The 13,689-nt window shown below is 35.3% G+C and overlaps 2 protein-coding genes across 2 annotated transcripts in view; one reads left to right on the top strand and one right to left on the bottom strand.

The window, feature by feature from the left end:
* Positions 1 to 4,042, bottom strand: part of LOC128015764 (electroneutral sodium bicarbonate exchanger 1-like) — a 20,609-nt gene extending 16,567 nt beyond the window's left edge. The window contains exon 1 of the mRNA XM_052599869.1: positions 3,761 to 4,042. Coding sequence (XP_052455829.1) covers positions 3,761 to 3,805 — 45 coding nt within the window. The 5' untranslated portion in view covers positions 3,806 to 4,042. The remainder of the gene's footprint in view (positions 1 to 3,760) is intronic.
* LOC128015768 (tubulin monoglycylase TTLL3-like) lies at positions 3,320 to 13,689 on the top strand. Its single transcript, XM_052599875.1, has 14 exons — positions 3,320 to 3,395; positions 5,233 to 5,329; positions 5,715 to 5,779; positions 7,343 to 7,446; positions 7,565 to 7,730; positions 8,811 to 8,866; positions 8,978 to 9,106; positions 9,195 to 9,309; positions 9,587 to 9,697; positions 9,771 to 9,963; positions 10,508 to 10,656; positions 10,736 to 10,979; positions 11,209 to 11,644; positions 12,862 to 13,689. The coding sequence occupies exons 3-14, from the start codon at positions 5,761 to 5,763 to the stop codon at positions 13,465 to 13,467; spliced, it is 2,328 nt and encodes a 775-aa protein (XP_052455835.1). The 5' UTR covers positions 3,320 to 3,395; positions 5,233 to 5,329; positions 5,715 to 5,760; the 3' UTR covers positions 13,468 to 13,689.

Here is a 13,689-nt window from a genome sequence, read left to right as displayed (position 1 = left end):
AATGGTAAATTGTTATTTTATTGTATTAATATTTAACAAAATTACTGTTGCATGTATTTTTTATTAAATAAATTAATTCTTGTTGAGCATAAGAAATTTCTTTTAAATACAGTACATTAAAAGTCTTTCTGGCCCCAAACTATAATAGTGTATATCTTTATTTCTCTCAATGTAACTGTAAGGCCCACTTTATTCCTTATTTTTTAATTTCTTTTTGTATCTCAAAATTACCAATGTTTAATTTTTTTGCTAAGAGCAAGAGAAGATAAAATTAATAAATAAATTAGATGGTTTAGATGGAGGTCATTACCAGTGTGTGCTTTACACACTCAGTGTCAGCTTGGCTGCCAGTACATCAGTATTGCCCTTTTGCCTTCAAAGGTCACATGGGCAATTTCCTTGCCTTTCCTCCTCTTTCTTGCTTGCTCTCTAGCACATTGCTGTGACAGTTCTGTTAGTAATCTTGACACAGAGCACTACCTCTGCCACTTCCAGATGCTCCTGTCTGCCTGAACAAATACAGTGACACACACACACACACACACACAGGCATGCACAAACCTTAACATCATTTCCACTCTGAAGTGAATGTTTATATGTTGTTATTCAATAAGTGTGAAGTGTATGTTATTGATTACTGTTCATTTTTCAATAAACCACTAAAAGCATCGTTTTGGGAGAGATGGTCAACCTGCTGCAGTATTCAGACTTGGAATAAAGAATTGTGGTTAGAGAGAAAGAGTTGAAGTACTACCTGTTACTCTTGAGATGTGAAAATATATTGCAACCATTTTTCCACAAATATACAATAAAATGTATACAGTATTATCTTTGCAAAATGGGCAATGTTTATTGAATATGAACATGTTGTAATTTTATGATAAATTAAGAGGATTTATTTAGTAATTTAGCTTATGAGTGCTCAACACACACACACACACACAATTTTTTTTTAAAACTCATATAAATATATTATAATTATTTGATCAGAATGATCTTATAATGTATCAAATGAAACCGTTCAGTATCATCTTAGATAGAGAGACAGTATTTGACTAGAAAAACAACTAAAGTTTTAAAGGAAATCTGGGTTAAAATGAAAAGTTTCAGGCTCCATTAATGTAATGGACATATTGAGCCAAGACAGATGTGTGTAAAAGGGAGGCAGACGGTTCTGTGGTTCCCTCACATTCACTCTCTCTACTAAGAGTGTCTATTTAAACACACATTTCTCAACAAATGGAAAAACTATTGATTGGTTTCTCTGACAAAGAGAGGCTTTACACAGGCCCCTTCTCTGCACAGTCACTATCCACTGGATGATAAAGTTTTTCTCACATAATATGTTCAGAAGTAGCTAAACTCTGTTTAACTATCATAATGTTTTTGATATATATAGTGAATCCTTCAAGCTGAAATTAGAAACAGAACAATTCACTCAAAAATTGTAAATGTTGTCAAAGTTTATTAATATGACTTGAGTGCTATACTGTAAAATATATTCCAAATCTTTTTTTCAAATTTTAAGTCAAATCTTGACTATCACTGTATTCCCTCAAAAACTTGACTATCACTATAACTTCCCTTGGGGCATTCATGAGAGAAGCAGCAATGCACAATTCATGAACAAATGTTTTTGTCAGATCTTATCAGTGATTCAGTTTATCCATTGAATGACTTGTTCATGGAGTGGATTGATTTGGTTCTCCAGTTTACTCAATGGTAGCTGTAGTTTTTAACAACCCATCTGTTAAAAAAATAATCAGTGAATAATGACTGTTTGGGCTGTTTGTCACTCACACAAAGCCATTGCATGGATTCAGAAGACTTCAAATATATGGATGGCTTTAATGAGACTTTTGCATCTTTTTTTAGCTTTACATTAATAGTTTATAATGTCGATAAGTTTGTTTCTTCATTGGAACAGATTTGGAGAAATTTTGCATTACATCACTTACTCACAAATGGATCCCCTGCAGTGAATGGGCGCCGTCAGAATTAAAGTACAAACAGCTGTTAAAAACATTACACAGTAATAACGAATAATCAACACAAATCTAGTCTGTCAGTTAAGGTCTTATAAACCGAAAAGAGGTTTTCAAGAAACAAAAACAAATAAATAATTAAGGCATTTTAATGTTAACTTTCCATAATTCATAATAACACTTCCAGTGAAGAAGTCCATTCAGTTGTCCTCTCATATCAAAATCCACAAACATATTTACAAACACATAAAAGTCTTTTGGACTGTTTTCACTGGTAAACATGGAGTGAACTGTGTATTTCTCTCCTGATTCAGATGACTTTTTCACTAGAGAATGCAATATGAGGACTTGTATTTAAGAAGGAAGCAACAGTTTAAGTTAAAAACATCCGAATGATGGATTTGTTTATCAGAAACATGCAGCTTTTTATTTCACAATACAAAAACAGGAATTGAGTCATGTGGATAATTGTTAATTGTTAATTATTGTGATGGTTTTATCAGGATTTATCAACTCTCGTTCTGATGGCACCCATTCACTGCAGAGGATCCATTGATAGACAATTGATGTATTGCAATGTTTTTCTAAATCTGTTCAAACAAATTCATCTGCATCTTCACTACACTCACTTCACTACATCTTTGATGGCCATTTTTGGATCATTTTTGGGTGAGCTATTCCTTTAAATCTCAAGTTCACTTTAAAAACCATTAGTTGTAATGTCTCATTTTGTGTTCACAGATGAAATAAAGTCAGGATAGGTCAACGACAAGAGGGTGAGTAGAATATTTTTTATTTTTTTATTGGGTGAATTAATCCTTTCATAGCCTTAATGACAGGAAGCAGTACTCAAAAAAACCAGAAGTTAGGTTACTAACATGTCAAATGATAAGCTACAAGCATTTGCGTTTACTTTGGCGCTGAAAAACTGCACCAATAGCGCTGTTGCAGTCTAAATACGGACCTTCAGGAGAGGATGGCGTCAAGGTCATTTGAGGGTAACGGGGTACACTGACAGTACGCGCTCCCCAAGGGAAGCCATATTTTGCACAATAATCCTATTGATACGAAACCATCAAATTCTAAAAGCTTTAATTTCCAGACCAATTCATGGCGTAATGGGCACCCTCTTGAAGCATTAGCGTAATAGATAATAAATGATACATTATGCGCTATTTCTAGCTCGCGCTTCCATGCTAAACCCATTACAAAACGACAGTAAGGATCCCTCTGCAAGAACGCCCATTAGCCTTGACAAGCCACAGCTACAGCCTACCGGCAAGCACGCAGTCAGTGAGGCGGCTCATAAACGAGTGGTGCGAGCTGTGGTCCCTGTCAATGGGAATACGGCTGCTGCACGTGCCTGTAACACTGCAATGATACACATCCATGCGCGGAGCACAAATTAAGGTAATAAAGCATAACGATCTGTTTGAGTCAGAGGCATTGAAGAAATAGGAACAGACCACTTTTAACGGGATGCATTTATAGACCGAAAGTGCAGCGTCGATAAGATATTTTGTGGTAATGGGGGCAAGAGGGAACACACAGTACTATTGATCCCTGCACTAATGGGGCGCCCTGATGTGTTTGTGTTTTGTATTGTATGTGTTTGTAAAATCTTATGTATATGGTGATGTATGACATAATATGGCACATTATATACTGTTTCCTCCATAATATGTTCTATTCTTAAGTTAGGGGAGGAATAAAAATGTATAAACAGACTTATCAGCTAATGCAATAAACACATACGTACGCATCGTTTTAATTACCTGATAGCTCAGCATGCTCTCCTGGTCGCTGTTTTCGGCAGGCATGGTTAACTCCGTTTTGAAGCAGTCAAAGGTGCGTCGTTGCAGCTTCTACAGAAAGACGCGGATCAGATTAACAGTTCCTGTAGAGAAACTCCAGATCATTTGATGCATACACGGTTAGAGAAGGATGGCATGAAGTATTCTTGATCCTGTGTCAAACTAAGATTGAGTTCTTCACGCGCATTTGCCCTGTCTATACTTTAATGCTGTTGTTAGGCGCGCGCGCTCTCCAGGACGTGGAAAGAGGTACAGCCTGTAGCAGCATCATATGTCGTTCAGCCAATCAGAGAGCTCGAAACGAGACTGTTGCTGAAGCTGTAATTCGATTGATGCGGTTTTGCACCTATACAGGAAAGCGCCAGAAATAGTTTAGAGGTTCTGTAATTCATGAGAGCAAAAATAATGTGAATAACATCTTAAGTGATGTCTGGATAAGGTCATGTTGTATGTTGATGCGCTAGTAGATAAAAATCATGAGCGTGACCAAGGAAACTACTTTCAAAGCCACACATGCTGTAATTGATTACTGAACAGGTTTTTTTTTTTTTGTGTGTGATACGTGCATGAATAAACGTCATTATCAAGCTACTCGATGACATTTTATTCACTTCCGTCATTTTTGCGCTACTATGTCTACGCAAAATCATTATATTGCATATTTAGATTAAATAATCTACAAAATTAAAAATATATATTTTAGTAGCCTAATTGTTTTCTTTCTGCTATCCATAATAAATATTATGTGAAGACATATAACACCATGTTTTAAATTCCCGTTTCACACGAAGAAGCCTAAACTGAGATCATCCAACTCATAATTATAAATCATAATATTTCTTTAAGCCTTAGCATACATTGCCATCTAGTGGCGTCACATGCAGTCTTACATAGACTGACTTCATTAAAAAAGAACAGGTAATCACAAACATGTTAATTTTTTTTGCACATAATGTAAAAAATAATTATTTTAGAGGCAGTCCAAGTAGTGTGGAGCAGTTTAGTCTTACAGTAATCATGCCTAAATAGTGATGTGCACGTTGTCTTCTGTTTGGCCAAGCTAAAAGATACGTTGACATGACAACTGAAATGAGGCTTTAACAATCAATCTGTAATGGAACATTAAATAATTCAAGTGCCTTTCAAAACGACTGCTTATTATACGTTTGTTAGACAAAATATCATGTAAAATGTAAAATGCTGGGCTCCGTAGTATCCAGTATTCATTATCTGAATATTAGAAGAGACAGTTTATGAAAGGACTTTGATATTAGATATTGAATTCCTCAGAGTACAACTGTTGCGTAGCGCGTTCCGCCTGACTTGCCCGGCGTCATCCGTTTCCAGGAAACAGTTGTTAAGGGTGATGTAAACAGCACGCTGGTGCTGGAATGTTTACAGTGCGCATGTGCTGAACGAGCGTTTCTCCGCAGCTCTACCGGGCCGTGGCTGGGCGCACCGGTGACCTTATCGATTTCAACAGACGGCTTCTGGCCGGTGTCAGTTCCAGAGGTGAACGTCGCAATCCAGGTGAGTTTGCTCAGCGAATCTCAAAATCAATATGGCTGTGAACGGGCCCGTGGAACTCCATGTGTCTTTGATATTTTTCAAGTCTTATAATGACAAGTGGATCTATAAACAAGTGAAATACGTTGTAAATTAACTATTGTGATTCATTTAACTCAGTAAGTTACAGTGCCGTTGTACTTAGTCAGGGAGGAATGTGCATAAAACTGTTTTGTGTTGAATCTGAGCTTCTGTGTAAAGCCGTTTCCAGGCAGTCATAAATTAAAGTGTTCAAGTATTGATGCATTGTACTTGCGGCTTAATATGTATTTGTGTGTGTGAGAGAGTTAAAGCGTGAACAATAAACAATGCATTAAAATCATCTTACTTTTACCTTTATGTTAAAAAGGGAAAGATTGATTCATTTTGTGAGTGATGCAAGAGTTCAATCAAACATGCACCAACATATGCAAGGTACAGTATACATTAGCTATACACCCTTTTATCACTTTTTCACTAGTCATTTTTTATGTCCCTATATTTTCTTTGATGTCCACTAATGTTGCCTAATTTAGACACAGACAGAACCTTAGAAGTTACAGTACCATTCATAAGTTTGATGTCAAGTAAAAATAAATTAATACTTTAATTTTACCAATGACAGTAAATACATTTATAATGTAAAAAAATTTGTTTTAAATTTGATATTTATCTTAGAATCCTTAATGCATAACACTTTTCACTAAATTATTTTTATATTTCAACATTGATAATAATAATAAATGTCTCTTGAGCACCAAATCAGCTTATTATTATGATTTTTGAAGTTTACGATCACACGAATAAATAAAAAATGTAAATATATTAAGATAAAAAAAAAATATTTTAAATTCTGATACTATTTCACAATATCCTCCTGGGGCTATGGAGTTTTTGTCTCTGTAGTGGACATTACATTTTTGTGTATTTCTTGGAGACCTCACATTTCACAGTGTTGTCCTGTAAAGGTGTTCTGTAAAAAGCATATTCTGGGCTTTTCAGAGATACCAAATGTTTGGAAGATTCTCCATGACCACTCCTTCTGCTTGGTCTTTAAAAATGGCTGACATTAATGTAGTGATAAATGAAAATATGCTCATATTTTGTAATTCTCATTTAAATTATAAATGTGACTAATTTTCTAATTGTTTGTCATAAATCAACATCTCAGGAAAAAATTTTATGGGGTTTCAAATCAAAATATGACTTCCTGTTATGAAACAGGATATTGATTTCATACATGTCTACTGTAGATGACACCAGGACTAAAATGCTTATAATGCATTTTGGCAGACACAACAAATGAATAGGAAAATAAATGATATATCTTATCAATATTCTTATGAAATATTAGATATATTTTCTGAAAATCTGACCAATAATGACCCATTATTACACTTCTTTTTTCAACATGCTGTCCCAACAGCACATTAATTAGGAACCGTGTATAGATAACATTGTATTTAATGGGAAGACCAGTTTATGGAAATTTAATGGTATATCAAATCATTTTGTTATATATTTTATAACATAGTTTAGCATCATCGTTATACAAATTTTATTATAAAAAATCATGAAACCTAAAAATTCATTTATTAAATTTTTTTTTGCCTTTTCATGTCTATTGAATAAAATATAATTTTTCAAAAATCAATTTTTTCGTATGCTCTAAACAATGTAATAACATGAAAAATACTAAATTCACAAAGCTTTTTTTTCTTTTTTTATCTGTATATATATATATATATATATATATATATATATATATATAATTATTTTTTCTATATCAGATAACATGACATTATTAGATTGAATTCAAAATGTGATTTGGCTAGTTGAGTCTTTCAGATAATGTTTCGATACGTTGATTTTCATTATATTTGTGAAGTCATTTTAACTGGCCCACACAGCTATTGTCAAATGTAAACACACAAAATAAACGCAGCTATTTATTATTATTATTTTTTGTAAAGAATTTCTATGTGCTATATGTCACAGTGCCACCCTTGGAAGGAAGAGCTCGCTGTAATTATGTCAATCTGCCTCTGATTAATGGGGACAGACTGAAGACAGCTAAGAGTCTAGTGGACAAGGCAATAAAGGTTAGGCTTCTAAAATTCGAAGGAATCGTATAGAAATAGTGAAGTGCATTTTAAATAATAATGATGACATTGAGATCTCAATGAACATGCACTGTCTATTTTGTTGTATCTGATGTAGGAGAAGAAAGTGTTCTCTGTGCAAGGTCCATATCCTGTAATCCGCGCAGGACTGCGTGCAAGAGGATGGGTGGAGCGCCGGCTACCACGACCCTCTGTCCCATGGCCTCGTCGTCATGATCTTGAAACAGAAGCCACAGATGAGGGTGACAGCAGTGATGATGATGGTGAGAGTATCTGACAGAACTAAGATAAGACTCTTTCCATCACTCAGGCATAGACACTTGATAAGGCTGGTCGGTTTTTGTGTGTATGCAGGTTAGCTATACACACGGGACAAAATTAGTTACTGACACAAAATTCTGTTGGGCATGTCAGGGGATGTTTTAAAATGTAAAAAAGGAAAATAACTATAGCTACATTCAACTTTTTTCTAGCACATTTTTCCAACCAGCAGGACATTTAGGATCCCTGTTTCTACCTCCTGACAGTAATTATAATAAAACCCACAGATGGGTATGGTATCTCTGGAATTAGATTAAAAAATTAATAAAGGTACTACTTTTATTTAGCAAGGACACATTGAATTGATCACAATTGACAGACATATAAAATGTTACAAAATATACTGGATCAATTTCAAATAAGTGTGTTTGTTTGAACTTTCTATTCATCAAAGAATCCTGAAAAAAAGGTTTGGACAAACATTTTAAGCAGCACGACTGTTTTTAACATTGGCAATAATAAGATTAAATGTTTCTTAAGCATCAATTAGCTATTATGATTTTTGAAGGAGCTTGAGAAACTGATGAGTAGTAGTAATGGCTGCTGAAAATGAAGCCTTACCATCACAGGAATAAATTAACTTAAAATATATTCATATAGAAAATAATTCATTTAAAATTTTTGGAAGTCGCTTTGGACAAAAGCGTCTGCTAAATGAATAAATGTAAATGTTAATGTAAATAATATTTTCAAATATTGCATTTTTAATAAAATAAATGCTGCCTTGGTGAGAAAGCGAGAGCTTTCCAAAACATGAAAAAATTCTTACCAACCCCAAATTTTTAAACAATAGTGTAAACGTGTGTGTGTGTGTGTGTGTGTGTGAAGTATACTGTAAATGCTACTCTTGGAGCATCCTGTGTAACTGTTTAGTTAATAATGACCCACTGTAATCTAAACTCTATGATAGTTTGAGTAGCTAACCTGACACCACTTATTCTAACAAACAGATGTCAGCGACATAGATCACGCTTACTGTCCCTTGACTACTGTCTCATCACCTTCTCTGTTTCTTTTTACAGACTTAGGAGAAGAGGGAAAGAGGGAGGATGAGGCAGATGATCTGTATGACCTAATGGTACATTTAGAAACTGTGGATTTCCATTTCAGATAGTTGCCATAGCAGCTGGGTATTTAAATGTGATTTGTCAACAGTGGACAGCCTCTGATTCTTATTTTAAATCCCTAGTCACGGTTGGTCCGCAATGAGACGGCATACTTCTACTGGACAACAAGGAGGGATTCAGTCGACTCTCGGTCTTTATGTAAAGACCAGATGACCAATCATTACGCAAAGGCGGGATCTTTCACCACCAAGGTTCATCATAAATCTTAACAAATGAAGCCACTGAAGCTAAAATTCTTCTACGGTATATTAAAACCTACTCATTACCTGTCTTTTTCAGGTTGGTTTGTGCATGAGTTTGAGAAGTCTGCAGTGGTTTGATGCAGCAGATCCCGATACATTCTTCCCACGCTGCTACAGACTGGGGGCGGAGGATGATAAACATGCTTTTATTGGTCAGTACTCTTAATCTGGAAAATACTGTGTCCTTGCTTTAATTTCACCTTTTGGCTGCTTGGTTTCTTTTCATTTAATAGGTGATTATTTCCCCCAAAATGTTGTCCCCCAAAGACACCATGTGAACTGTTATTATCCCTGGGGTAATCTGGGGTTAAATGTGTTTCTCACAAGCACAGATATGATATATGTTCTCTGTAACTGTTCATGAGTTGCCTTTTCCATGCATTAAACCTGCAATATTTCTGAAATGAATTGTGTTCTGTTTCTTTACAGAGGACTTTAGACGGACTGCATGCACAAGTCTACTAAAGTATGTTTTGGAGAATTATGCAGGGGATTCAGAGTGGAAGAGAACCAGAGAGGTTCATGATGCTAAATCTCATGGTATGACACACACTAATACACACAAACCCACAACAGAACTCAAACATATTCACATATCTTCCCTCCTTTGTAGGTCTAAGCAAGCCTCGTAAACAGCATGCCAAACAGAAGGTCGGAAGCTCGATAATAGACAATGCATTGCATGTTTGTCAGGAGTATCTAAATAGTTTAGAACACTGTGACATAGACATGACTTCGGAAACAACCCCTCCCCTCTCAGAGCAACAGTGGGACGTCTTTCTTCAGAATTATTATTTAGTTATTCAGTGAGTATGATTGTTTTTTATTACTATTATTTATAGTGTACTTAATATATCATGAAAAAAAATCTTAAAAGTTTCTTTAAATGTTTCAGGGCTGAAATCCTATAATGAAAATCATGTAATAAAACTACGCTGCAAAACCGTCTCATTCCAAATGTATGCAACTTTCTAACATTAGATAAATTGCAGAATTTGTCAACAGTGGTGTCCAGAAACTTGGACTGTCCAGTCACAAAGTAATAAAGATTGAGTAGGATAAATAATGATTATATTTCATTGCATTTGTGTTTACAGAAGAATTTTCTAGTTTCACTGAGAAAATTTGCATTCACTCACAAAAGTATTAATATATGCAGTATATATTTTCTCTCACCTTATGTAATTTCAGTTACAAAAAATTTGCAAGCAAACGCTAAGACTCACAAAAGAACATAAAAGCATAAAAATTTAATATTTCCTAACATCTATTTGTTTTCTAATCACCACATTCATTAAGGGGCTCTGCAGATTATTAGTTATAAAGCTTTCTCGCTCTTTTCCTTTGCAGTGAAGGAGTGAGGATAGAAGGCTGTGCAGATTATGTGGAGCGTTGTAAATGCGTGTTGGAGCAGCTGCGTTGTTTTTGCCCTCAGATGGAGACTGATGGACTCTGCAACATCTGGATCATTAAACCTGGGGCCATGTCACGAGGCAGAGGTGAGTTTGTGAAGGCTTAAGAAAGTGGTGTAAAAATACAGCAAAACTATTACATTTGCTATTGACTTTACTGTTGTAGGTATAATGTGCATGAACAAGCTGGATGAGATAATGAGTTTAGTAGACACAGACCATGGCATCATGAATGACAGTAAGTGGGTGGTGCAGAAGTACTTGGAGCAGCCTCTCCTCGTGCATGACACTAAGTTTGATGTAAGACAGTGGTTCCTGGTCACAGATTGGAACCCACTTATTGTGTGGTTCTACCGCGAGTGCTACCTTCGCTTTTCTACCCAGCCTTACTCCACTCATACATTGGACAGGTAAGAAAACAAATGCCAAACATTACAGGGATAGTTCACCCAAAAATGAAAACATTTACATTTACCTCTATGACTTTTTTTCTTTAAAGCACAATAAAAGATATTTAGATTTTTTTTGTCCATATAGTGTTGACAGTGTTATACATCCATTTTCAGGTTGAACTATTCCTTTAAGAAAGAATTTTTATTAGACTTCAATTAATCTTTTTTTTTTACTTTCCACCCTCAGTTCTGTACATCTTTGCAACAACTCCATCCAGAAGCATTTTCAACCAAGCCCAGATCGTAATCCTTCTCTGCCCGCTGAGTGCATGTGGTCATGTTCACAGTTCCGCTCCTGGTTGGCTGCTTCAGGCCGAGGTGACCTGTGGGAAGGGGTGGTGGTTCCAGGTATGAAGAAGGCTGTTATCCAAACTCTCTTGACTGCACAGGACAGTGTGGAACCTCGCAAAGCCAGTTTTGAGCTTTATGGAGCTGACTTTATGCTGGGGCGGGATTTTCGACCTTGGCTTTTGGAGATCAATGCCAGCCCCACCATGGCACCCTCCACAGGAGTCACAGCTCGACTCTGCCCCGCTGTACAGGAAGACACTTTGCGGGTAGTGCTGGATCGACGATGTGACCGCAACACTCACACTGGCGGCTTTCAACTAATATACAAACAGGTACACATGCAGAATATCAAGATCTGTATACTACTCATCAAAATATACAGTATATATATATTTTTATAGTTCTAATGCTCACTACGTTTGCATTTATTTGATCAGAATACAGTACAGTATAACTGTGAATTATTATTGCAATTTAAAATATTGGTTTTCTGTTTTAATATATATATAAAATGAATTAATGTAATTTATTCCTGTGATGATAAAGCTGAATTTTCAGCAACCATTCTAATATGATAATATTTTTGTGGAAACCATGATATATATTTTTTCATGATTCTTTGATAATAAAAAAAAAAATGAAAAAGAACAATGAAAATATTTTTAATATATATTTTTTGTAACAACATCTATACTGTCACTTTATCAATTTGAAGTGTCCTTTGTGAATTAAAATATTAATATTTTATATTAATATTAATATTAGACTGAATGCAATGTAAGTCACTTTGGATAAAAGTGTCTGCTAAATGCATAAATGAAATGAAATTAATATAAAAAAAAAAAAAAAAAAAAAAAGTTCTGTTCAGATGGTAATTGTTTCTCATGTGGACATTTGTAATTTATAAAACTCATGGATTCGGATGGCGATTTATTCACAGTGGAGAAGGGAGTTCTGTGATCCTATGTACCCAGGAATGCCCTGATCACGTAGTCAGTTGCATTCTTGTAAATAAAGCTTCATATGGTTGGAATAACAAGAATTAATTCATATTTAAAAATATCCTGTTTATTATTTTATAATTAAAATCTCCTGTTTAAAAATCTGAAAATAGACGTCCTATAGTTAAAATGGTTTTCTGTCTTGCATCTTACTGTACCTCTCATAATAATGTATGTCATTCAAAAATAATGACCATTTCAAATGTTTATGTATTTTTCTTCTCTTTGTTCCTAAAGGCTCGCACCGTTGTGGTGGCGCAGTTATGAAATATTGTTATTGTATACTTTTCAGCATTTCAGTAGTAAATATAGTGCAAACAGAGTACAGTCCAAACGATGATATCGAGACAAGTGGCATTTGATATTTAAATAACTGCTTTTAAACAATTCAAAATGTACAGATTTTAAACAATGTGGGTAAAATGTATTTGTCTTAAAAATGTCAAAGAAAATCTATTAGCCTTTTGGTTCCTAATGACTAACTTTATTTTCTATATGCAAAATATATTGTCTTTTTTTTTCCTTTTGCTTTTTTCTTTTGTCTTCAGGCAGCAGTAGATGTTCCTCAGTATGTGGGAGTGAATCTTCTTGTAGAGGGGACTTCAGTCAGGTGTCCTCGAGCCCCTGTTTATAAGCCTCTCATTCAGTCTCACCCTCATCTGCTATCAAAATCCAGCAGTCACAGGTCTTCCCTCATAAGCAGCCATTGCATTTCTGGTAAGGAGAATCAATCAGAAGATGGAAAGAAGGCCTGGACTACCCTCTCCTCCCGTAAAGTCATGTTAGAGAAATCTTTGATCTTTCACCGTAAACTGAGGAAACGTCCCCACAGACTTGTCTTACCCTCAACCTGTTGTGTCCTTCCCAACCCAGCAGAACTTCATCCGCAAAAACTCTCACTCACTCACGCCCAGCCCAATCACCCCCCCACACACAGGACACACAGCAACCTTCCATCCCTTTACCGTCCAACCCCTTCACTGGATGTGATAAATCTACGTCCCAGACAAACACTTGCCTCCAATCGCTACAAACATGAAATGCACACAGTCAATATATCTTATCCAGTCTTACATGTGCAGAAATACCTGTCACTAAACCATAGACAGGCCATGGACACTTTCACAGAGAGAGAAGGGCCAAATTCATCCTAAGGAATCTTTTGGAGCAAGCGATTTCATTCATCAGATTAATATGACCTAAAAGGAATGAATATGTTTTAGATTGCATCAGTTTGTATTGTGAGTTTATCTTTCAGTGCACTGTTTTCAAACCCATATACCTTAACAATATACTGTCAGAAAAAAGAAAGAGAACAGTATATTTAGTTGAGGATTACAGCACATTTTTTCCTAAGTAGTTATTTATATATATAT

The sequence above is a fragment of the Carassius gibelio genome, chromosome A6 (genome assembly GCF_023724105.1).
Source record: "Carassius gibelio isolate Cgi1373 ecotype wild population from Czech Republic chromosome A6, carGib1.2-hapl.c, whole genome shotgun sequence".
NCBI lineage: Eukaryota > Metazoa > Chordata > Actinopteri > Cypriniformes > Cyprinidae > Carassius > Carassius gibelio.
Note: the sequence above shows the minus strand (reverse complement) of the source record. Positions and strands in the feature narration are given on the sequence as shown.